This window comes from Phascolarctos cinereus, unplaced genomic scaffold, assembly GCF_003287225.1.
Source record: "Phascolarctos cinereus isolate Bilbo 61053 unplaced genomic scaffold, phaCin_HiC Scaffold_4;HRSCAF=312, whole genome shotgun sequence".
Taxonomy (NCBI): Eukaryota; Metazoa; Chordata; class Mammalia; order Diprotodontia; family Phascolarctidae; genus Phascolarctos; species Phascolarctos cinereus.
Window position 1 is genome coordinate 545,333,064 of NW_027555847.1, and position 23,530 is coordinate 545,356,593.

General features: G+C 37.0%; 1 protein-coding gene across 3 annotated transcripts in view; it reads left to right on the top strand.

Annotated features, from left to right (window-relative positions):
* CTDP1 (CTD phosphatase subunit 1) overlaps positions 1-23,530 on the top strand; it is a 167,037-nt gene that overhangs the window by 37,425 nt on the left and 106,082 nt on the right. For 2 of the 3 annotated variants that reach the window (XM_020986907.2, XM_078153555.1), the window contains exons 7-11: positions 287-453; positions 1,679-2,755; positions 8,414-8,524; positions 14,047-14,188; positions 16,129-16,359. In XM_020986907.2, coding sequence (XP_020842566.1) covers positions 287-453; positions 1,679-2,755; positions 8,414-8,524; positions 14,047-14,188; positions 16,129-16,359 — 1,728 coding nt within the window. The remainder of the gene's footprint in view (positions 1-286; positions 454-1,678; positions 2,756-8,413; positions 8,525-14,046; positions 14,189-16,128; positions 16,360-23,530) is intronic. The other variant, XM_020986908.2, reaches the window with a different exon arrangement.

The following is a 23,530-nucleotide window of genomic DNA, read 5'->3' on the forward strand; positions in this document are numbered from 1 at the left end:
GAATTTAAGGAGATTGGAAAATTTGCATTGGTTCTTTTATAAAGAACTGAAAAGAAGGCTTTTTGGTGAGAGATTGGTAAATTATTCAGAAAGGGACTGTTTATTCATAGTATTGCTTCTCAGCCATCTCAATAGTATATATACATCTATGTGTATATATATATGGAGAGAAGTGCAGCAGGAGAAACCTCCTTGTTGACCAAAAATAAAAGATTAATCCAAATGTCAACCCAATAGATTTTTTTAAAATTGTGCTAATAGTACTCAGACACATTTTTCCTTTTAGAAATCTTTTCCCGTGTGGAGATTCAATGGTTTGCATTATTGATGACCGAGAAGATGTCTGGAAGTTTGCGCCCAATTTGATAACTGTAAAGAAATATGTATACTTTCAGGGCATAGGAGATATTAATGCACCCCCTGGATCCAGGGAAACTCAAACGAAAAAGAAAGGTGGGTAACAATTGACATTTCTCAAAAAATTTGCAAGTTAACATTTTGCTTTATAATTCTATATACTTATGTGCTATTTATGTATCTACTTTAGATGATAGAAAATTCAGAACTTTTTTTATGGTATTAGAGAAAGATTTGTAGTTAAATTGGTATTGTTTAATTCTGCTTTGTTTTCTACTAGTAGTTCACATTTGAGGGGGAAAAAAAGAGTACTGTCATTTTTCTCTGGTATAGAGATTTGTCCCCAGTGTTTCTTAAGGAGAGAAATAGTATGGCAGAGTGAGGAGAGTGCTAGATTTGGAGTCAGAAAGACCTAGGTTCCATCTGTACTCTAACATTTACTTGCATTTTGACCATGAACAAATCACTTAACTGTGCTGAGTTTCAGACCTTTTTAAGCCTTTATCTATGAAGTTATAGATGGATTGTGTTCAGCGTCAGTCAATGCACACCAGATCCTTGATTTGCTGATGTATTGCTACTCCTTAAAAGGCACTATGTTTGTATCTTCATATTCAAAGTAGAATTATTCCAGAAAATTAGCTGTTTCTGTTGGCTGTAGATTTAAGTTTGGAACAAGGGAGGTACATCTTTGGACCCTTTTCTAAGAAATTTGAGTAATCAGAACCTCTAACCTAATTCCACAGTAAGAACTAAAAAGGGGCAGCTGGGTGGCGCAGTCGATAGAGCACTGGCCCTGAAGTCAGAAGGACCTGAGTTCAAATGTGGCTGCAGACCAAACACTTGACACTTACTAGCTGTGTGACCCTGGCTAGTCACTTAACCCTAATTGCTTTAAAAAAAAAAAAAGAACTAAAAGAACTGAACTGTGAGCCAAGCTTTCTTTGGAAAAAAAAATTCATCATTGAAAATATGATTAGTACATTCCTTACTCACCGTAAGACAAGTTAAGAATTTTGAATGCTTAAATCTTTTGCTTTTATTCTGTTCACATAACTTGTTGTATACTGCAACAGTAACTTATGTTACATTATATCTTAGTACTGTTCTTTAATGCAATTTTCAGAGTGCCTAACTGAAGTTCTGGGATAAGTTGAATGACTATAACAACTTAAATGATAAGAGATCATCACCTAACTCTTTTATTAAATATATAGTATTTGAGTGGGCGAATTAGGATGGGAAGGGAAGTTGCTTTAAAGTAATTATTATGGCCTTTTTTAATTATGGGAACTTTTTCCCCTTTTATATACATATACAGTCAATCATTCTTCTAAAACAGCTGAAATCTCAGAACAAACCACATCCCTGAAAGATGCTGAAGATGGAAAGAACATTTCTTCTATAGAAGAACAGAGTAATGGCCTTGGGAAATCCACAAAGGAATTGAATGGTAGTAAGGTTGTACACAGTGAGTCCTCCAAATGGTGTTTAAATTCTAGTGATAAAATAAATGAGAGACATTCCTTCCATGGTACCACTGATCACATAACAGATGCTACTAGTGCTAATGATTTGATAACTGCCAAGGAATCTCAGATTTCTTCAGAACAGGATGATAGAACATTATCAGAAAAACATCCTGGCCAAAGCAATGCAGGTAATGATTTGGACTTTGAACTCTCTAGTGACAGTGAAAGTAACAGTGAATTAGATGGTCACAAATCTGCTTCCTCTTCTGCATCTGATAGTGAAAATGAGGAGAAGAGAAGCTGGAAGAAGTCAAAAGCCACACAAGAAGAGACTTCTCAACAACAGGACAGTGCAGATACAAGTGGGGAGAAAATGGTTGAAGTCAATCATTCCACAGAGTCTGGACCTAGCGTACATCTTCATGGCAAAGGCAATGACCTTGAAGTCCCAGAAGAAAGTGAACAGGATGGCCTTTGTGATCTGGGAAATGGCTGTGCAGACAAGAAAGAAGCAGAGACAGAGTCCCAGAATAGTGAACAATCTGGGATTACAGTGGGTGAATCTTTAGATCAGAGCATGGAAGAAGAAGAGGAAGAAGAAGAAGATAATGATGAAGATGATCATCTCATATACCTTGAAGAGATCCTTGTTCGAGTACATAATGATTATTACACAAAGTATGATAAATACCTGAATAAGGAGATCCAAGAAGCACCTGATATACGGAAAATAGTACCAGAACTGAAAAGTAAGGTGTTGGCAGGTGTTACCATAATATTTAGTGGGGTATGTCCAACAAATTATCCAATAGAAAGGACACGAGAACATTATCATGCAACAGCACTTGGAGCTAAGATCAATAAGAATTTGATATTGAGTGCAGATGATCCCAACAAAGCAACTCACCTTATTGCAGCAAGGGCTGGTAAGTAGTTGAAATTTGTTGGACTGATAATGTCAAGTTTTTTTGGACTTTGCAGCCATATTTTCTTTTGGATCTAGCTTTTCCAGAACACTTAAGGTGGTAAATATTTCTATATTGGCTTTTCTCTTTAATTATCATGCTGACTTAAGGTTAGTGTGTATTTCTTCAACATTGAAATACCAAATGAATTTCCCAGGTCATTACATTTCAGGAGAGAATAAGTTGATCATTTATAAATAAATTCAAACCTGTTTACTTAATCTTTTGTGTATTCCATACTTCCACAAATATTTATTAAGCAATTATGATGTGCTATGCACTAGGGATATACAACAATTAAGATGACCTGTGCCCTCAAAGAGCATGCATTTTAATAAAACTTACTCTCCTTCATATGGATAAGTCGACAAATGAAAATGAATAGTGTTGGCAGGACATAAACTTTAAAAACCTTTTTTAGGCATGTGAAGTTGAGAACCTTGAGCATGTAACAATGGTAGTCAGGGCCATTGGTTAAAATGCTTCCAAAACTTTGAGGTCTGAAAGACATATGCAAAAATTTTGAGAAGACTGAACCCATATATAATGTCCTGATAGTACTGATGTTTTTCTTCTTTCTTTGCCTCCCCCCCCCCAACTATGTTAAGAATGAATGGCAGAGTTTACTCTAATTAGTATGTATACTTTTTTTGTTTGGCATATGTAGAAGCAGGAGCAGATTAATAACATGTCAGAAGTGCATTTACATGGGTTATTTCTTTCCTGTTCCTGCCATTCATCACTCATTACATTATTTAAAACCTTGATTTTAGGTGTAGCATATTTTTAAATACCAGAGTGGAACTTGAAATCTTTGTACTTAGTCAAAAAGAGAGGAAAGGATTTTTTATTGTTGTTCTTTTGTTGAAATACTCAGTGTGTTTAAAAGGGACCCTGTGTGATGAAGGAGCATCAAATATTTATTAAATATTTGCCGCATACTAACTTGTTTGAGCATATGAGTTTTAGTTTTGGTCTTGGTTTTGTGTGTGGGGGTTGGTTTTGGTTTTTGTTTTTACCTCGAGGAGCTTACAGTCTGATTTTGGAGAAGAGACTACCGATGAAACAGAAACCAATACAGAACTAGATATAAGTAAGTGCTAACTGTGAATTTCACAGAAGAGTGAAATTAACGAAGCTGTGAGGTTAGATTTAGGCTTTCATGAAAGAGTTGGAATGTGAGCAGGGCCTTTTGAAGGATCCATAGTTAAGATTAGTGTAAGTGGATATGGATTTCCAGATAATGAAAATATGGGGTCAAAAAGAAATTTGTTTCAAAGTTTGTATGCCATAAATAGTTTTTTCTTTCATAATACCCTGAGTTGCCAACTGCTTCCTTGAAAGGACTAGACTAATTGTGATGATATTTATTTTTGCTTCAATAAAATTTAAAGGCCTGAGGTATAAGAATGCCTCAGTATTGGTCAGTCAGAAAGCATTTATTAAGTGCTTGCTGTGTGCCAGGAACTATGCTAAGTACAGGGGATACAAAGGCAAAACATCATACCTAAAGGGCTCATATTTCTAATGGGGGAGACAACATGCAAAGAATTGTGTACATCAAGACTATATATAGTTTAAATGGAAGGCAGTTCTGAAGAAATGCACTAGTAATGGGAGGAACTGAGAATGGCCTCTTTCAGAAAGTAGGAGTTTTGAAGGAAACCAAGGTTAAGATGAGGAGGGGAAAGCATTGTAGGCATGGAGATCAGCTACTACCACCTTGTGGATTGAGACTGTGAGACTAACCAGAATGCTATTACAATAACTTTGAAGTGATGAGGACCTGCATTGTGGTGGCAGTTATGTGAATGGGAAGAGGGGGACAAATATAAGAGATGTTGTGAAGGTTGAAACAAAAAAGATGACAGCTGATTAGGTATGTACAGTGAGTATAAATGAAAAGTCAAGGATGACAGCAAGGCCCAAGGCTGTGAGCCTAGTTGACTGAGAAAGGACAGTGGTACCCTCAAATAGGAAAGTTAGGGAGAGGGAAGGACTTGGGGAGAAAGACATTGAATTCTGGTTTAGCATATTGTTTGAGATTTCCAGAAGACAGTAATGCCAGACTTGGAAAGCAAGAGAGAGGTTAGGGTAGGATATATAGATCTGACAGTCTTGTGCATAGAAATGATGATTAAACCCATGACAGCTAACGAGCATAATACAGATGGCAAAGGAGAAAAGAAGAGGTGCCAGGATAGAATCTTTGGAGATACTCATAATTAATAGGCATGACTTGGATGCGAGCCAACAAGAGAGACTAGAGTTACACAGGTAGGAGTAGAGTCAGGAGAAGAATAGTGACTTGAAAACCTACAAAGAGAAGTTATCCGGTGAGACTGAAGTGTGGTCCAGAAGGAGTTGATCGAGAAAAGGCAAGTAAGAGATCATTAGCATCAGTATCATCCTGCTTGTTGATTGTGCACCAACTCGTCTCCTTTCCTAGGTTCTTGAATGTCTTCTGCCTCAGTTTTCTGACTCACAGTTGCCTAAGCTGTTTCCCTGAATTCTGTATTTAATGTCTGCCATGATTTCTGATATCTTCCTAATCTATCGAGCTTTGCTTTTTTATATGGCTTTAATCCTTCTTGAGCCCAATTTTTAACACTGACATGTTCCTTCGCGTTGAATTTATGATCTGATTTTAGTCACCCTGTCTGCTTTTGCCAATCAATGTTCTTTTCCTCCAGACCTCACCTGTTCCTGTATCTTTCTCTTTGGATACTCAGCTTTGTCTTAGTTCCTCTGGCCCTGGGTCTTCTTTTTTTTTATCCTTTACCCATTCCTGCTTTTATTCTGTACTATGACCATTGGGTTCATTGTGCAATGAGGAAGTTGGCCTGACTAGAACTAGAGCATACATGTTGGTAAATAATAGGAAGTTTAGGTGGAACAAAATTGAAGGAGTGGCAGTCAGAAAAATAGGGTACCATTGAGGGCTTTTGAGCACATTAATGCTATGGAAAAAATTATTCTCAAGGGAGATTAATCTTAGAGTAATACGTAGAATGGGTTGGATGCAAGAGAGCCTAGATTTGAGCTTTTGCAGTAATCTATGTGTGACAGAAACTGGGTTGAAGTTAACAATAGGAAAGTCCTTCCTTTTTTCCTTCCTTCCTTCTTCCCTTCCTCTCTCCCTCCCCCATTCAATCTCCCCCTCCTTTCTTCCCTTCCTTTATATTTTGATAACTATTTCAATATAATTGTCTTCTTTTATAATTCTATTTTATACATTTAAAAATATTGTCCTATGAAGAGGTCCGTAGGCTTAATTAGCCTGCCAGAGTGTTCCATGGCATGAAAAATGATAAGAACTTTTGTGTTAGAAGTAGAAAATTTGTGATTTAGTAATAGCAGAAAAATCAAGGGGAGAATTTCAAGATGTCTAGTGCAGCAATGAAATCAAGGAAGAATAGACCAAAAATCCAATCCAATGAGCTTTTATTAAGTGCTTCCTTCATAATTCTACTTGAGTGATGTGTGATCACCCTTAATATGTGCAATACCAGATTTATTCTTCCCCTCCCAACTCTCTTCTCTATGTCACTTAGTTGTTAAAACCATTTTCCAAATCACAAATCCTCGAAGTCAGAATTTTTCCTTCCTTAATCTAGTCAGTCACAAAATCCTTGGTATTCTTCTTTTGAGGTGTACTAAGCATTGGTGATACAGTTAATAAAAAGAAAGGCAGTCCCTGCCCTCAAGGAGTTTACAGTCTAGGGAGGGGACAACTACACAAAAGGAAACAGGAAAGTGTGGAGAGGGAAATAACAGAGTACCTGGCCCTGGGACATCTTGTTGCATGGAACTGAAACCAGACAGACCAGCATAGTGTAAGCTGAGATTCCAGTTTCTTCCTGCCCTCCATATAGGAAGGCATTGAGAGGAGTTTGCTACTCTACTCTGTCCTCCAGTGCTCTGAGGCAGGACGTATCAATCAAAGCTTGAGTTAGCTTACAGGTTGGTGAGTTTAGAAGTGATAACAATTATCTTGAGAGAGGCATCTTATTCTGCAGAGTTGAAATCAGGCAGAGGAACAGATGCAAAGTGCAGTGAGTAAAAAACAAAAAGTCATTTGTAACAGTAAAGTTGCTGGTAACTTTGGAGACTATCCTGTCAGAATACTAGGAACACTTTAATAACTGGCAGCAAAAGAGAAATAGGATGATGACTAGAGTTAGCAGCAGGGCCAACCTAGGAAGGAAAAACCTGTATGAGAAGCAAAGAATCTAGTGGAAGAGGTAGGGAATGAAAATTCTGAATGAAGAAGTGATTGGAAAAAGATAAAAAGCGTGGGTAAGAAGGGTTAGCTTTAGAGAAAAGGGAAAACCCCTCTCCTCATAAGACTACAGGAAAATGTGCAATGTATACTTTATCAGATATACTGTATTCATCAAAAATTAAAATTGCTTAAGTTAAATACTCTTGCAATTGAGCATTTTGTGAGAATGTATTTTATTTTTTTCTGATCACTACTTGTGTCTTATTTGTTTTAAGGTACTCCCCTCCTCTCCTAACCCCAAGCCTCTGAATTTCCATAACCTGCAAACCTTCACTGTTTAAATGGAGCTGGTAGTATTCATATGACAATGGGATCTGTGAAAGCCTAATTAACACCACTGTTTATTTAGAACCTTGGGGCTGATTTATTCTGCAAGCTTGTGCTTCCTTGGTAGCCCCCCTACCCAACTTCCCTCTATTAATCCCTGTCATTCTTGACTTTCTTATTTAGGCAAAAATCCCTTTGCCTTATTATCACTCCCATTTCCCCCCCTGAAGATATCATATCTTTGCTACTGTCTCTCAAGGAATAAATATACTTCTTTTTCTCTGCTTTTAAATTCATTCTTTCCCACTATCACTCAACAAACTCTTTTTCTTTGAAGTTCATGCCATTTGATTATATTACCCAGTTCCAGTGCTTGTTGCTGCTCATCTCATCAACTGCTAGGATACTTTTCCTGATGCCCAGTTGCTTAAGTATCTGGCTTAGAACCATCCCCTTTGAAATCTTTTATTGAGTCCAGGGTGGGAAATGCCATTGTAGTCTTCGTTACTTTTTTTTTTAAAGCATTGCTTTGTGATATTTTTTTCCATTCTTTTTTGATCTTCTTTTTAGAAATTATGAGATTGAGGAGCTTTAAAATGTATCAGATCCAAATAAAGATTTCTTCTGTTTGTACTTGGTCAGAGCCAGGCATTTTTTTTTTTTTGCTACATCTCAAGTATAGTATGTATAACATAGCAGTGAAAGAGCCCAAATGTGGTCATTCTGTTATTAATGCCAATGACAGAAAATTATAAAAATGCTTCCATGTCTGTTCCATTTATCCTTCTTGGCCTGCTTTTGTTTACAAATAGTCTTAGAATAATATGGCTTGGCTTCACAAAATTTTCTACAGGGTTATTTTCCCTTTTAATTGTTTCTCCCTATTTTGAGGCAATACTGTGTCTAATCTTTAATTTTCCTCCTTATATATTCTCATATACTTCTCTATTAAAATCCTGTTTGTACTGATCTATTCGGCATTGCCCTTGCCTGAAGCCCAGTCTGGTTGTCTAACAAGGACTGTCACTGGACATAGCATATGCTGATTAAACTTTCTCTTGCTTGAGGACAAGGGAGTAGAGTAACAGGAGTCCCAGCACAGTGGCAGTTGGGTATGAGAAGCCAATATCAAGAATCAGGAGAACCAATGAGTGAGCTGGAAGAAGCCAGAAGTACAGGTCAGTGTTAAAAGAACTTGGAAAAACAGAACAAAACCTCAAAACCTGAAATGGACAATGAACAATGTTTGAGAGGAACCTGGCAGGGGGAATGGTCAGGGTTTGAGGCTGCCAGGATATAGTACTAGGTGTTAGGAGTTGATGTAGGTAAAGAAAACTTATTCAACTTATCTCCCTCAAGATTTCTGTGTTGTCTGACTCTTAACCTCTTAACCCTTCCTGTTGGGAGTCTGAATAAATTTCAGGAAACCTGTGAACTTTGATGGGTGAAAAATTACAACTTTGTTTCAAAATAATTGCTTTTCTTTATAGTCCTGTCTTTTATGCATTTAAAAAGATTATTCCGAGGAGTATATAGACTTTACCAGACTGTCATAGGGGGTCCCTACTCTAAACTTACCAGATCTCCTCCTGTCAGTGGAAGAACTAGTACTGCCAAAAGCTTTATAAATCTTCCTGCTATTTGTAGAGGAGAAGACATTCTTCTTCTTTCAGGAATCTTGTAGGGTGCTGCACTTTGGCATTGAGGGAGGTGGCTTGGTGGCATCCCAGCGTAAGGTTAAATTTTGAGAAGAACCTAGCGTTAAAATAGTTGTTTGAGTGTAGTGAGGAGTTAATTATGGAGCACTTGTTATAGCAGAGCCGTTTTCCTGAGAGCCTCTTCTAACACTAATTAGAATACTAAATTAGAAAGGAGGCAGTTGGGCAGTACAGGAGATTGAATGCTGGACCTAGAATCAGAAAGATGTAAGTTCAAATCTGCTCAGGGGCACGTATTAGCTATGTGAAAAAGTCACTTAATCACTGTCTGCTTCAGTTTCCTTCATCTATAAAATGGGGATAGTAATAGCACTTACCTCCTAGTGTTGTGAGAATCGAATGAAATTATATTTGTAAAATGTTTTGCAAACCTTAAAGCACAATATAAATGCTAGCTATTGTTACCAATGCTAGCTATTAATAGTGATGATGATGATGATAATGATGACCCAAGTGGTTTTTCTCTGGGTTCTTGCAGGCATTTAGTCCACAGAATTGAACTTGCCTCCTGACATCATGACCGAAATAAAGGCCACCAAACTTCTTATATGATAGTGTGGAAGTTCTTAAACAGTTCTGTATGTTCTCTGCTACTAGTCTGTTGGGGCATAATCAATCACAAAGCCCTTATTATGTGCCAGGCATTGTCTCAAATGCTGGGTACACAAAGAAAAGCAAAAATGTGCTCTCTGTCCTCAAGGAGCTCACATTCCTAAGGGAAAATGATATACAAACAACTATATACATACAAGATTTATACAGTGTAAATGGAAGATAATCCTAGAGAGAAGGCATTAGTAATGTGCAGGGGGTTGAACCAGAAAAGGTAGAACAAAGAAAGACTTCTTGTGGCAAGTGGGATTTAATCTTGAGTCTTGAAGGAAGCCAGAGGCAGAGGTGAAGCAGAAGAGCATTTCAGTTTTAGAGGACAGCCATTGAAAAATCGTGGAATTGGAGATGGAATGTCATTTTGAAGGAACAGCCAGAATACCAGTGTTGCTAGATTAAAGAGTAGACAGAGGGGAGTAAAGTATATGAAGGCTGGAGAGATAGGAAGAGGCCAGGTTATAAAGAGCTTTAAAAGCCATATTTGATCCTCCCTCTTGGAGTTTGAGTAGAAAGTGATATGGTTGGACCTATGCTTTAGGAATATAATTTTGGCAGTTAAATGGAGGAAAGACTAGAATGGTGAGAGACTTGATGCAGAAGTCTGTTGTAATAGTCTAGAGCAGGGTGGGGAGCCTGCAGCCTTTAGGCCACATGTGGCCCTCTACGTCCTCAAGTGTGGCCTTTTGACTGAATCCAAACTTCACAGAACAAATCCCCTTAATAAAAGGATTTGTTCTGTGAAACTTGGACTCAGTCAAAAGGTAGTACCGAACTGCAGGGCTACGTGTGGCCTAGCAGCCATAGGTTACCCATCCCTGGTCTAGGACTAAGCATAAGGTAATTAGAAGTCTGAATGACATCCAAGTGACTGGAGGGAAGGGGACAAATGAGGAATGTTGTAAAGGTAGAAGCGACAAGACTTAACCTTTGAATAGGTGGGGTGAGGGCAAGAGAGGAATCAAGGGTAACCCCTAGGTTACAAGCCTGGATGACAGGAAGGATGGTGCTTCCTTTGTCAGTAATGTGGAAATTTGGAAAAACTTTGTTAATATCCCTTGAGCCACCACAAGGAAAACATAATCCCTTGATTGCCAGTGGAACAATCCGTTAAACAGCTGCCTGTCAAACCCTCTTTTTAAATCCCCTAAAAACTTTCTCGGTACCATTGTTGGTGCTGCAGATTTGTAGGCAATGTGGTCAAAGTGGAAATGCACATGGCATAAAGCAGTAGCAGTCGTCCATGAACTGCTTCAACTCTTCTGGTCTCTTTAAGCCTCAGCATCTTAAATTTTCTTGCCTTGCATGTGACAGGCAGCGTGGTATAAGAGAAAGTCCTAGGTCTGGTGTCAAGAAGGCCTGACTGGAGTCAGATTCAAATCCTTACTCTTAACTTTTAGTACATAGTATAACATTTGGTATATAGTATAATTTAGTATTTAGTGTAACCATGGGTAAGTTAATTAACCTCTCCTAGCTTATGTTTATCTATAGAGATTATTATACTTGTAGTGCATATCTCACAAGGTTGTTAAATATAAATGAGGTAACACTTTGCAAACCTTAATGTGCTGTGCTAACGACTTTGTTCCATCTCAGCCATCCATAGAGGTAGTCATAGTTTAGATTTTGCCATTACCTGTAACTACTACATTAATGGTCCCGAGTTTTAAAATTCCTCTTATCTTTTCATCTCTTTGTCACCTGCACTCCTCTTAAACCTATTCTTTGTCCTCACTGTGACCTCTAGCACATCTATCTCTTTTTTGGCCCATCAGTACCTTTGCCTTTGTTCATTTTCCTTCCCTCAATTTAAGGCTTTAAACTATATACGATTTTTTTTTGAATATTTACCCCATTATCTTGTCACTATCCATAGTTTACCAAACTGTAACACTAGATTACCTACTCCATCTTCCTACTTTACTCCTTTTCCCATGTTTTTGAATGTTGCTGGAAGAAGTCTTTCAACCCTGCTGACTAAGACCTAAGAGAAAGGAAGGGTCAGAGTAAATGTCCTTTGAGCTTTACCTTCTTACTCTAACTTTACTTGTAACTTTAACTTGAACTAGACCTTTGCAGTTGCATACTTTCTGTTTCCCAGATAGACTTCCCTTTTTTTTTTCCCTTTTCTGGCAGTGGCTATTCCAAACCTTTTCTGTTCTTTTCTAGCCTTTCCCTTCCTCTTGGCAGAGGAATTTTCCTATTTGACTGAGAAAACTGAGGTCATGCATCGTGAACTCCTTCTCCCTCTCCTTTTTCATTTCTCCAAAACTCCTCTATGTTGTCCTTTATCCTCTCATTCTGTGTTGCAGTTTCTGAGGAAGAAGAGGAGGCCCTCCTAGCCGAAGTGTAACTCCCCCTCTCCTTGTACTCTGATCCCTTCCTGCTTCCTCCAAGAGCTTTCCCCTTCAGTCAGTTCCTTCCCACTCCCACCCCATCCTCGTTTGTTTCTTATCTGTTGCCTCCTTCCCTGCTGCTTACAATTGTGCATCTTCTCCCTGCACCTCTCATTCTTTAAATTCCTTCCCTATACCTTGTTATGCCCTCTAGCTAGCATCTTGTATATTTTCTGTTTTATAAATTCCTACAACCCTATTTACGCTCATGTTCCCATTTATATCTCAATTTCTCACTCATGTCAAAGCCTCCCACTCATGTCTCAACCTTGTGTAGTCTGCCTTCTGACCCTACTACTTATGCAACTGTTCCTCAGGTCATTTCCTAACTATGGAATGTAAGGGCTTTCTCTCAGTCCTCATCCTTCTTGATTTCTTTGCAACTTCTGAAACTGATGTTCATTCTCCCTTCCTAGGTACTCTTTTCCTTTGGCTTCTGGGGTATTGCTTTGTCTTGATTCTTCACCTTCCTGCCTGACTACTCCTTGATTTCTGTAGGTGATCTCATCTGCTCCCATGGATTAAGTTCTCTTATGTACTCTGGTGACTTCCAGATCTCTCTATATCTAGTTCTAATCTCTTTCCTGAATTCCATTCTTACCTTGTCAGTTGCCTGTAGGCCATCTTCACCTTAAATCTTATATGTCTAAAATAGACCTTTAATTATTTGCCCCGCTAAATGCACCCCTCCTCCAAACTTTCTTGTTTCTGTTGAAGGCTCTATGATGATGATGATGATGATGATGATGGTGATATCATCATCTAGCATTTACATAATACTTTAGGGTTTGCAAAGCACTCTACAAATGTTATCTCATTTGATCCTTAAATGTCCCCGGGAAGTAGGTGCTATCATTATCCTCATTTTACAGATAGGAAACTGAAACAAGCAGAGGTTAAGTGATTTGCCAAGGGTCACATACCTAGTTATGTCAGAGGCTGGATTTGAACTCAGATCTTCCTAGCTCCAGGTCCAAAGCTCTATCCACTACACCAACTAGCTGCTTATCCTTGTAGGCACTCAGGTTTGTGTTGTTGTTCAGTTATTTTAGTCATGTCCAACTCTTTGTGACCCCATTTGGGGTTTTCTTGGCAAAGATACTGGAGTGGTTTACCATTTCCTTTTCCAGCTCATTTTACAGATGAGGAAACTGAGACAAACAGGAGTAAGTGACTTGTCCAGGGATACACAGATAAGTGCGTGAGGTCATATTTGAACTCAGGTCTTCCTGACTCCAAGCCCATTGTACCATCTAGCTGCCCATCAGGTTTGTGACCTCAGAGTTATATTCTGATTCTCTACACCCACATCCAAATAGTTCTGTAGTTCTGTTGATTCTTCCTCTGCAATATCTCACTTCACATATTTGCACCTACAAGCCCGTCACTCTAGTACAGACCTTCATCACTTCACTAGATTATTATGATAACCTCCTGATTATTCTCCCAGATTCTATTCTCTCTTTTTTCCTAATAAATCCTCTGCACAGCTGCTGAAATAATCTTCCTCCAGAATACATAACTGATTATGCCTCTCTCCTGCTCAGAAGCCTTGAATGACTCTCTATTTCTTCTTGGATAAGATGCAAACTCTGCAGTATGGCTTTTACAGCCATGTACAAGATTTGGGAACTTGGGCGGGGCGGGAGGGGGTGGTATTTGCAAAGAAGATGGTGAAGCACATTCAGGTCTGGCTCTCACCAGTCATGACATCAGGGACCCAGTGTGTGAATTTCAGAGATAAATGGCTTAGTTCCTCCATGGCATGGTCTCTGGTGGGTGCAGTAGTAGCAAGGAAGATAGCAAGAAGATGGCTGGAATGATGAGACAAATAAGAGACCAAAAAACACAATTGTGCCAGAAAGCAATTTGGTAGCACTTTTTTTTAATGTTTTATTTGGGGGGGGCAGTCATGGGGTTGTTTTAAATAGATCACTACTTAAACATTAATTTTTAGAGTGATTATTTTAACACTAGGCACAGAGAAAGTAAGACAAGCTCAAGAGTGTAAACATCTCCATGTTGTAAACCCTGATTGGTTGTGGAGCTGCTTGGAAAGGTGGGACAAAGTAGAGGAACAACTCTTCCCTCTAAAGGAGGATTACATCAAAACACAAAGGTAAAAATGCTTAACTTTTCCAGTTTTCCTCTTGAATCCGTTCATATGTAGGTAAAAAAACAAGTCAGTCTCGATGATTTAGTTCTCTTCCATCTCTAAAATCCTATGGCCTTTTAGTTTGCTTCACTTACTTAGTTCATTGTTCTTGAAAGGCAGTGTGGTATGTTAAAAGAAGCTCAGGATATCACCTTACCCCTCCTTCCACAACTGATTTATTATTACTTAGCCAGAAGAATAAATCTAGGGACACATTAATTTTTCAACTTCAGAACAAAACTTCAGGTTCTTTCTTTTGAATGAACAAAGGTTGAAAGCTTCAGAGGTGGTGGGGGGGAGTAACCCCCCATTAATTAGTGGGTTTTACATCTTAACATTTAGTAATTTACCATCACCTAACCCCCTTTTCTCATTTTAAATATTTTGTCCCTTCATCATGTCACCCCATTCCAGTCTGAGATTTGTTTCCTTTTAATGTAACTAATCAATCTAGAGGCAATTTCATTTTTGCGGTTCTGTCCCTTCTTGTTTTCAGAATGTACCTTGATGTTTTTTCATAACTTCACAATTCTAGTTTTATTTGGTCAAAGCCAAATGTATTTGTTTCACCCGACATTTTGCATTATCCCCATTGCTCTTTTCTGTTAAAGTGGTTAATCAAGATTAGTTAATCAGAGACAGCAGCATCACATAGTAAATGGAGAGCCAGTTTCTGAGTTAAGGAGACCTGGTTAAAGTTTTATCTTTGACATACACTGGCAGCATATCCTGTTCAAATCATTTAACCTCTCAGTGTCCCAGATAACTGTTTAAACTAAATTGCATGTGGCTAATACAGAAATGTTTCATATTATTTCACATGTATAATGGGTATCATATTACTTGTCTTAAGTGGGTTGTGAGGAAGGGAGAGAACTTGGAACAGAAAATTTAAAAATGAATGTAAAAAAACCCAACTAAATTGCATAGCAGTTGATCTTCATTGGGAGAGGAGATTTCCTTATAACAATGAGATCACAAGGTTTGTACCACCACCCCCACCACCCCAAGAAAATAAATCTAGTTACATGTATTGGTATCTCTTATGTCTGAGCTAAAAGATTAATCTTTATTTATATATTAGCTGGTATAAAAATAATAGAGGGAGTTGAGGTCTCCAGAATCTAGAAAATCTCTCTCTTCTAGCCTAGAAACTAGAACATAGCATCTTAGAATGAAATCATATTGATACTCTAATGTAAAAACTACAGCATAGTTTTTTATTTGTGAACGAAATTTAGATATTATTTTCTACCTTACATGTCCTTAGCCGTTCTTTCATAAGAATATTACAAATTCTTTTGAAAGTGGAGTTGGAAGCATGTATTAAATGCTAAAAACAAAATTAATTGTTTTTTTTTTTATCAAGAGTCTACCTTCAGTATGTTTATTATAGAGAAATCAAAAGCACCATGTTTTGTTTAGCCCTGCTAGGCTTGGAAGAGTTGAAAAATTTTCTAACCAGAAGGCTGAATGTCATAGCTAGATAAATAGAAAAAATTTATTACAGGAAATCTGTGGGATATGTACCCTATAATGGTTCCCAATACTTTCTGGCATCCAAAGTCCTAATGGGGGCAGTATCACACATCTGTTCCTCGTAATAATGGTCACTGGTGTGTAACTGTTTTCCATATCATGGCAGTTTATTATTTACTTCTTTGAAGATTTCATGAACCCCAAATTATTGCGCAACTTTATAGTATCTTCAGAGCATAGTTGAATATGCCTAACCTGAACAATTTGCTAATAATTAGTCAGTTAGCTATGGTTCCTACAACATTTTTTTTTCTGGATGACATGAGGAGCCTGTTCTTAATAGAAAATCATGATTCTTGTTTTCCATTGAATACTAATATTAAAAATATTTTCTAATTTAAAACTGTTAAATCTTTATCCAACAGGGAAAATAGTCCAGCAACATTTCCTGATATACAGAGTGCTTTTCCAACAGCCTTGTTTCATCCAACACCTATCCATCCAAAGTGTCAACCTGGTCCAGAAGTTCGAATTTATGATTCTAACACTGGGAAGCTAATCAGAAAAAGGACTCAGAATTCTGGACAGTCTCTATATATCCAGTCACCAGCTTCTCCTGTCACATTACCAGTCCACGGGGAACATTCTTCTTTCAGGTACATTAGTAGTTCTGGACCTATCAGATTGTCAAAAATCATTTTTCAAAATCAAAAATTTTCCTAAAGTTAATTCAGTTTGTTATCAAAATGATTATATTTAAAGAATTCTGAAGTATATTTGCATATGAAGTTAAGGAATTTGCTACTTTTCCTTTTCTGGCCAGAGGATTTGGATTGGGCTATCTAAATTCAAACTTAAGTAATTGAGGGCTAAACCATAACCCACTAATCCATTAATAAATCATACCAGTTTATTTACCATTGGTATTCAAGCACTGAACAATCACTACCTCATGACCAAGGAATTATAACAATGAAAAACTCTGTAATTCAAGACTCAAAAATCCCTTTTGAAACATGATTCAAACAATATTTAGTTGTACAGAGTCACAGAGCACACTCGTAGCATAGTGGTTCTACATAATGTAAACTGCAAAATTAAGAACAGTAAAGCTGAATGGTTATGTCATACCTGGTATCTTCTTGACACCAAAAAAAGAAAAAAAAATCCTTCCTTTGATCTTTGTGTGGAGGGTGTCGAGCTAGGATAGTAATCCACCCCCAACACGTGGTGATAGAGCTTATCCAAAGTCACGTTACCCCAAATAACCTTTACTCTTCATAAGCAAATCAAAGATGGGTTAGACATTGGGTAGCTTAGATGAAAACCAGACACCTTATAAAGTGTTATTGTTTCCAGCAAGGCATAACAGAATGTTAATATATGTTTGAGAAGATTTGGGGAAATCCAAGTGAAACATTCCCTCTAGACTCCTATCATAAAGAAAAAGGATTAGACTTGTTAGCCTTGTCCCAGAAGCCAGCTGAGAGCAATGGGTAGAAGTTACAGAGACAGAGATTTGAACTTGATGTGGTGAAAACTTCCTGGCAATTGAGAACTTTCCAAAAAATTGAATTGGCCATTTCAGGAATTACTGAGTTCCCTTCACTAGAGAGCTTCAAGAGTCAGCTGGGTAATAACATGGATGATGTGGTAGATGGAATTCTTTTCCAGGTACAGTTGGACTGGATAACCTCAAAGGTGCCTTCCAACTCTGGGAATCTGTGTTACTGCACTAATTTCTTCCTTAGTGTCAGGAAAGATGGTTTGACCAGTATTTGAGGTGTGACATTGCAGCATTGTGCTGCTTCTTGGGATAGCTTTAATTAATCCTGCTTCCTGACTTGTGTGTACACGGTCCCAGAATTTCTTCTCCTTTCTCCCCTTCCTTGCCCTACCTGCTTCAGTCAAATTACAGGCAGAGAGATTTGTATGATGCAAGCTGGCGGGAAGTTAACACTACTGGTTCCCCCTGCCCAAAGCATCTTTTGCCCTTTAAGTTTGAGTCCCTATAAACAGAAAGGGAACATAATACCCTTCACATATGAACACTGTGTTGCCATCTCCATGAAAGCCTCATAACCCTAACCACTGCCATTTCTATGAAGGTGTCACCAAGCACCAAAATTAGGGACTCTTTCTTTGCCAAGTGCTTAATTACTTTCTTGTATTAATGAGCTGTACTTCAGTTAGGTAGGCCCTGTTTCCAAATGTTCTAAAGGGGAGTGATAGTGATGCCATCAGTGGACCTTTATGAATGGATCTGAAGAAAGCACTGATCACCAAATGGAGAAGGCAGTAGCTGCTGAAAGGAAATGATTACTAAGCCAACAAGAGCTTTCCAAGCCTTTCCCTCAAAGGCATTACCTTGTAGCACTGATGAGCAGAAATTCTATGATTATGAACCTGACCATCTGTGTTACTTCCAAACCAGGCCAGTGTCCAAATAGAACTTACAGGCTAGTCTGGGTAGGGCCCTGCTCTAACATCTGAGATGTTCATGTTCTTCGGACTTTAGTGAGAATTCATTGGAAGTCCTATTTGTTTTGTAAAAGTTGATTTAGATTTGACTTTTCTCACTAATAATTTAATATTTACTGACATTTTACATAATTAGACTTTACTCCCTGTTATTTTTCTAACTTAAGTGGTGTTATGTTGATTTTTCCCTTTTTTCTTGTCTTTCCTTCCCCACCCCCACCTCCCTTTAAACATTCTCTTGAAACTATGGCCAGTTATTACCTTTTCTTTTATGTTATAAGACTGTCTTTCTTTCTACCTCCCTTCTTGCCTTCATTATAAAAATAATTTATTATTTTGTCTCTTTCCTCTTACCTTTTCCCTTTTCTTTATAAGTTGTGGAAATAGCACCCTCTCAATCCAAGTGATTTTTATGTAGTTCTCTTTTTATCTTTTTAGTTTCTATTCTGAATCACTGCTGTAATAGAATGAGACTGATGCCTGCTATTCTATGTAAATGATAAGGTTATAAGGAATTTTGAAATAGTCAACACAGCAGCTATTCAGCAAGAGCAGCTGAAAAGAAAAGATTGTTTCAGGCACTTTTCAGATTTTTGAAGGATAGAAATTATATTAATAGATTTTCTTGTGGTGGGGGTGGCTACATTTGGCTGAGTATATTGTGCCAATCTTTTTTTTTTCTTAAGAATTTCATGAATTCTTATAAACTGAACTGGATCCAGAGATAATTGAGTGGTTGTTCATTTTAAAATATAACTATTATTTGAATAGGATTAATGCATTGCTGAATTTTGCTAAAGTCGTTGTAGTGGGATGCCACCTTTTATCATACTTGTTCTTTTATTGCACAAACCAATTAACATTAAAATATTGTGATTATTTTTTATCAGGTTATTTCCTGTCTGTAATTCTTTTATTTAGCCATTTTATCCTTCTTGAGAAATATGCTGATTATGGTATGCATTTACTTAACAAAACTATTCTTTAGGAAAGTAAGTTGCTTTAATATTGGCAATAGGGGCACAAAACCCATAAGACATATCAGTATATACACTGAAGGAATTTTTTTGTCCCACATGTTTTTTCATGTGTACTCTTAACAGTACTGACTGATCTGATGTGGTTCTCTCTCCTCCCTGCCCCCCTCCCATTTTCTTACACTATATTAGGTGAAACATTTTATATGATGGTAGGAATAAAATGATGTATTTAGATATTTGGAAGGGGGAGGGGAGTGGGATGTGTTATTCTATATTTGTAATTCTTACTTGCCAAGTGAGTAATAAGAAAGACTAGTTAATTAAACTGATTAATTAAAAGTTCGGGGCAGCTAGGTGGTGCAGTGGATAGAGCACCAGCCCTGAAGTCAGGAGGACCTGAGTTCAAATCCAGCCTCAGACCAAACACTTGACACTTACTAGCCGTGTGACCCTGGGCAAGTCACTTAACCCCAATTGCCTAAAACAAAAAAAAAGTTCATTGTATGGGAGAGATTTCATGTATTTATAAAAATATTTTTTGCACTGTTTCAGGATTGCTAGAAATTCAGAGTGATTTAAAAGAAAGCCTGAACGTTGATAGTAGATATTGAGATCTTGTTTATATTTCTATTATGAACATTTAAGAATTTTGTTATTAAGCAACTTGATATTATCTGGTCCTGTTGTTTACCTTTGAAATCTTAATGCTTTTGGCTTTTTAGTTCCTGCAATGAGAGTTCTGACACTAGTAGAAAAGGACATCGTACTTGTATACGATGCCATTTATGTTTTATTTATATTGTGTAAAGTTTCAATAATTGTCTGCCCAAATTAGTGACTTTTTCACCTGTCATCACTTTCAAACACCTGAGGGAAAAGGGTATTGAAGGATGAAAATGTGAGCAGCTATCATTAAATTAGCATTGCTTGCCAAATAATTAATACCATGAAAAGTTAGAGGTAAGGGAGGTAAGAATGAAATGGGTTGAAACAATGAATTGAAGCTTACAAGATTAAATTTAGTAAAAATAAGTAGTAATTGTATGTTGTAAACTTAGAACTAGAAGGTACCTAAGACACCGTTTAGTCCAGCCCCTTCATTTTATAGGTGAGGAAACTGAGGCCCAGGGAGGTTAAATGACTGACTGAAGGTCACTCAGTTAATAAAAGAGAGAGCTAGAATTCAAGCTCAGATCTTCTGACTCACGATAGGATGAGTTCTTGTGCTCACAATTTCCATTTTTCGTTTACAGGATAAGGGGATGCTCTAGATAGCAATCATTTCATATAAAATAGGCATAAAACTACTGTGATGGACTTCCAGCTCAACAAGTCAGCAATGTGTCATTACAGTTCAAAAAGCTTACATAATCATAAGCTTCATTCAGTATGGAGTTATAGTGTCCAAAATTACTGAGTAAAGTGAGCATTCTGTTATATGATCAAGCTACATCTGGAGAATTCTGTTCTATTATGTTTCATGATTAGTTAATAAACCATTTTTAAAAAAAATATTTTCAGGTCTGAATTACCTCCCTTCTACTTCCTTCTCTCTCTCTCACTGAGAAATCAAGAATAAAAAAGCCCGTTACAATTATTTATAGTCAAGCCAGAAAATTCACATTGTTAGCCATCATCCTCCTTCCCTACCAAAAAAAAGTGGGCTTCTGCACTCTGAGTTCATCACTTCTCTATCTGGAGCTGGATAATACATTTCATTATGAGTCCTCTGGAATTATAGCTAGTCATTGTGTTAATCAGAGTTCATAAGTCTTTCAAAGTTATTTGTCTTTACAGTATTATTTTTTTTACTAATTTATTTTTAGTTTTTAACGTTCATTTCCATAAGATCTTGAGTTTTAAATGTTCTCTCCCTTCCGCTCTTCCCCCCTTCCTCCAAGATGCCATGCAGTCTGATATAGGTTCTACTTATACATTCATATTAAGCATATTTTTCCTTTAGTCATGATGTAAGGAACAATTAGAACTAATGGGAGGAACCACGAGAATGAAGCAATAAAACAAAAAGCAGAGCAAATAGTATGTTTCCAACTGCATTCAGATTCCAGTTCCTTCTCTGGATGTGGATAGCATTTTCCATCGTGAGTCTCTTGGAGTTGTCTTAGATCCTTGCATCACTGAGAAAAGCCAAGTCTATCAAAGTCAGTTATCGTACAATGTGGCTGTTACTATGTACAACATTCTCCAGGTTCTGCTCATTTCACTCGGCATCAGTTCATATGAGTCTTTCCAGGTTTTTCTGAAGCCTGCGTGCTCATCATTTCTTATAGCACAATAGTAATCCATTACATTCATATGCTACAACTTTTCAGCCATTCCCCAACTGATGGGCAACCCCTCAATTTTCAGTTCTTTGCCACCACAGAAAAAGCTGCTATAAATATTTTTATACATGTGAGTCTTTACAGTATTACTGTCATTTTATAAATTGTTATGCTAGTTCTGCCCACCACTTTGAATTGCCTCATATGTCTTCCCAGATTTCTTTGAATCAACCCCTTTCTCATTTCTAAGACCAGAATAATATTCTAGAACATTAATGTGTCATAACTCATTTAATCATTCCCCTATCAATGGGCATTCCCTCAGTTTCCAATTCTTTGTTACCACAAAAAGAGCTACTATAAATATTTTTGAACATATGCTATCTTTTCCCCTTTCTTTGATCCCTTTTGGGACTAGAATTAGTAGTAGTATTGCAGGGTCGAAGGGTGTCCACAGTTTAATGGGTTTTGGAACATAGTGCCAAGTTGCTAGACCAGTTCATAGCTTCACCAGCAGTACAGTAATGTACCAGTTTTTCCACATCCCTTCCAGCTTTTGTCATTTTACTTTTTTTTGTCACCTTGGCCAATCTGATGGATATGAGGTGGTACTTCAGAGTTATTTTTCTCTAATTTTTAAATTTCTGTAATTTGTATTTCTCAAATTTTTAGTGATTTAGAGCATTTTTTTCAGAGCTATTGTTAGCTGAATTTCTTCCTCTAAAAATTGCCAATCCATATCCTTTGACCACATATCAATTGGGGAATGGCTCTTATTTCTTATAAATTTGACTCCATGTATGAATACATATGTGTGTGTGTGTGTGTGTGTGTATATTCCTATATATCTTTGAAATGAGATCTTTATTAGCAATACTTGCTGCAAATATTTTCTGCCAGTTTTCTGCTTTTCTTCTAATTTTAGTTGTATTGGTTTTGTTTGTATAAAAACCTCTAAATTTTATGTAATTAAAAGTGTATATTTTACCTCCTATGAACCTGTCTCTTTTTAAAAAATGGTTGTCTTCCCCTTTCCATATATATGATGGTAATTTCTTCCATGCTCCTCTAATTTGCTTGAGATGTCACCCTTTATGTCTAAATCATATGCCCATTTGAAGTTTGCCTTGGTATGTGGAATGAAAAGTTGGTCCTATATCTAGGAAAGACTGCTTTACATTTTTCCCAATGGTTTTCGTCAGATAACAAGTTCTCGCCCTGACAGCTGGGATCTGTGGGTTTATCAAACACTAGGATACTATGCTGTTCTACTTTTGTATGTTATGTACCTGATATGTTCCATAAATTAGCCTTTCTATTTCTTACCCAATATGAAATTATTTTAATGATTATGTCTTTGTTATATAGTTTTCGATCTGGTACTCACAGGCTCCCTTCCTTCTCTTTTTTTTTTCATTATTTCCATTTATATTCTTGACCTTTTGTTTATCTGGATGAATTTTTTTTTTAGCTCACCAAAGTAATCTTTTGGTAATTTGATTGGCATGACATTGACTAAATTAATTTTGTTAGCATTGTGACTTTCATTATATTGGCTAAGCCCACCCATGAGCAATTAATATTTTCCCCAATTATTTATATCTGTTTTTATTTGTTTAAAAAATATTCTGTAATTGTGTTCATATAATTACTGTGTGTCTTGGCAAGTAGAGTCCCAAGTATTTTATATTCTTGGTTTTTTAATGTAATTTCTCTTTCTATCTCTTCCTGCTACATTTTTCTAAATATATAGAAACGTCAATGATTTATATAAGTTTATTTTATATCCTACAGCTTTCCAGCAGTTAATTGTTTGAAATAGTTTTTAAAGTAACTTATTAGAGTTCTTGAAAGACATCATATCTGCAAAAAATATGTAATTTTGTTTCCTCTTTGACTATTTTTATTCCATCAATTTCCTTTTCTTACTGCTATATTTAGTATTTCAAGTACAGCATTGGAAAATAATGGTGATAATGGACATCTCTGCTTTACCTGTGGTCTTATTGGAAAGACTTCTAGATTATCCCCATTACAGCTATTGCTTACTCTTAGTTTTGAATAGATATTTCTTATCATTA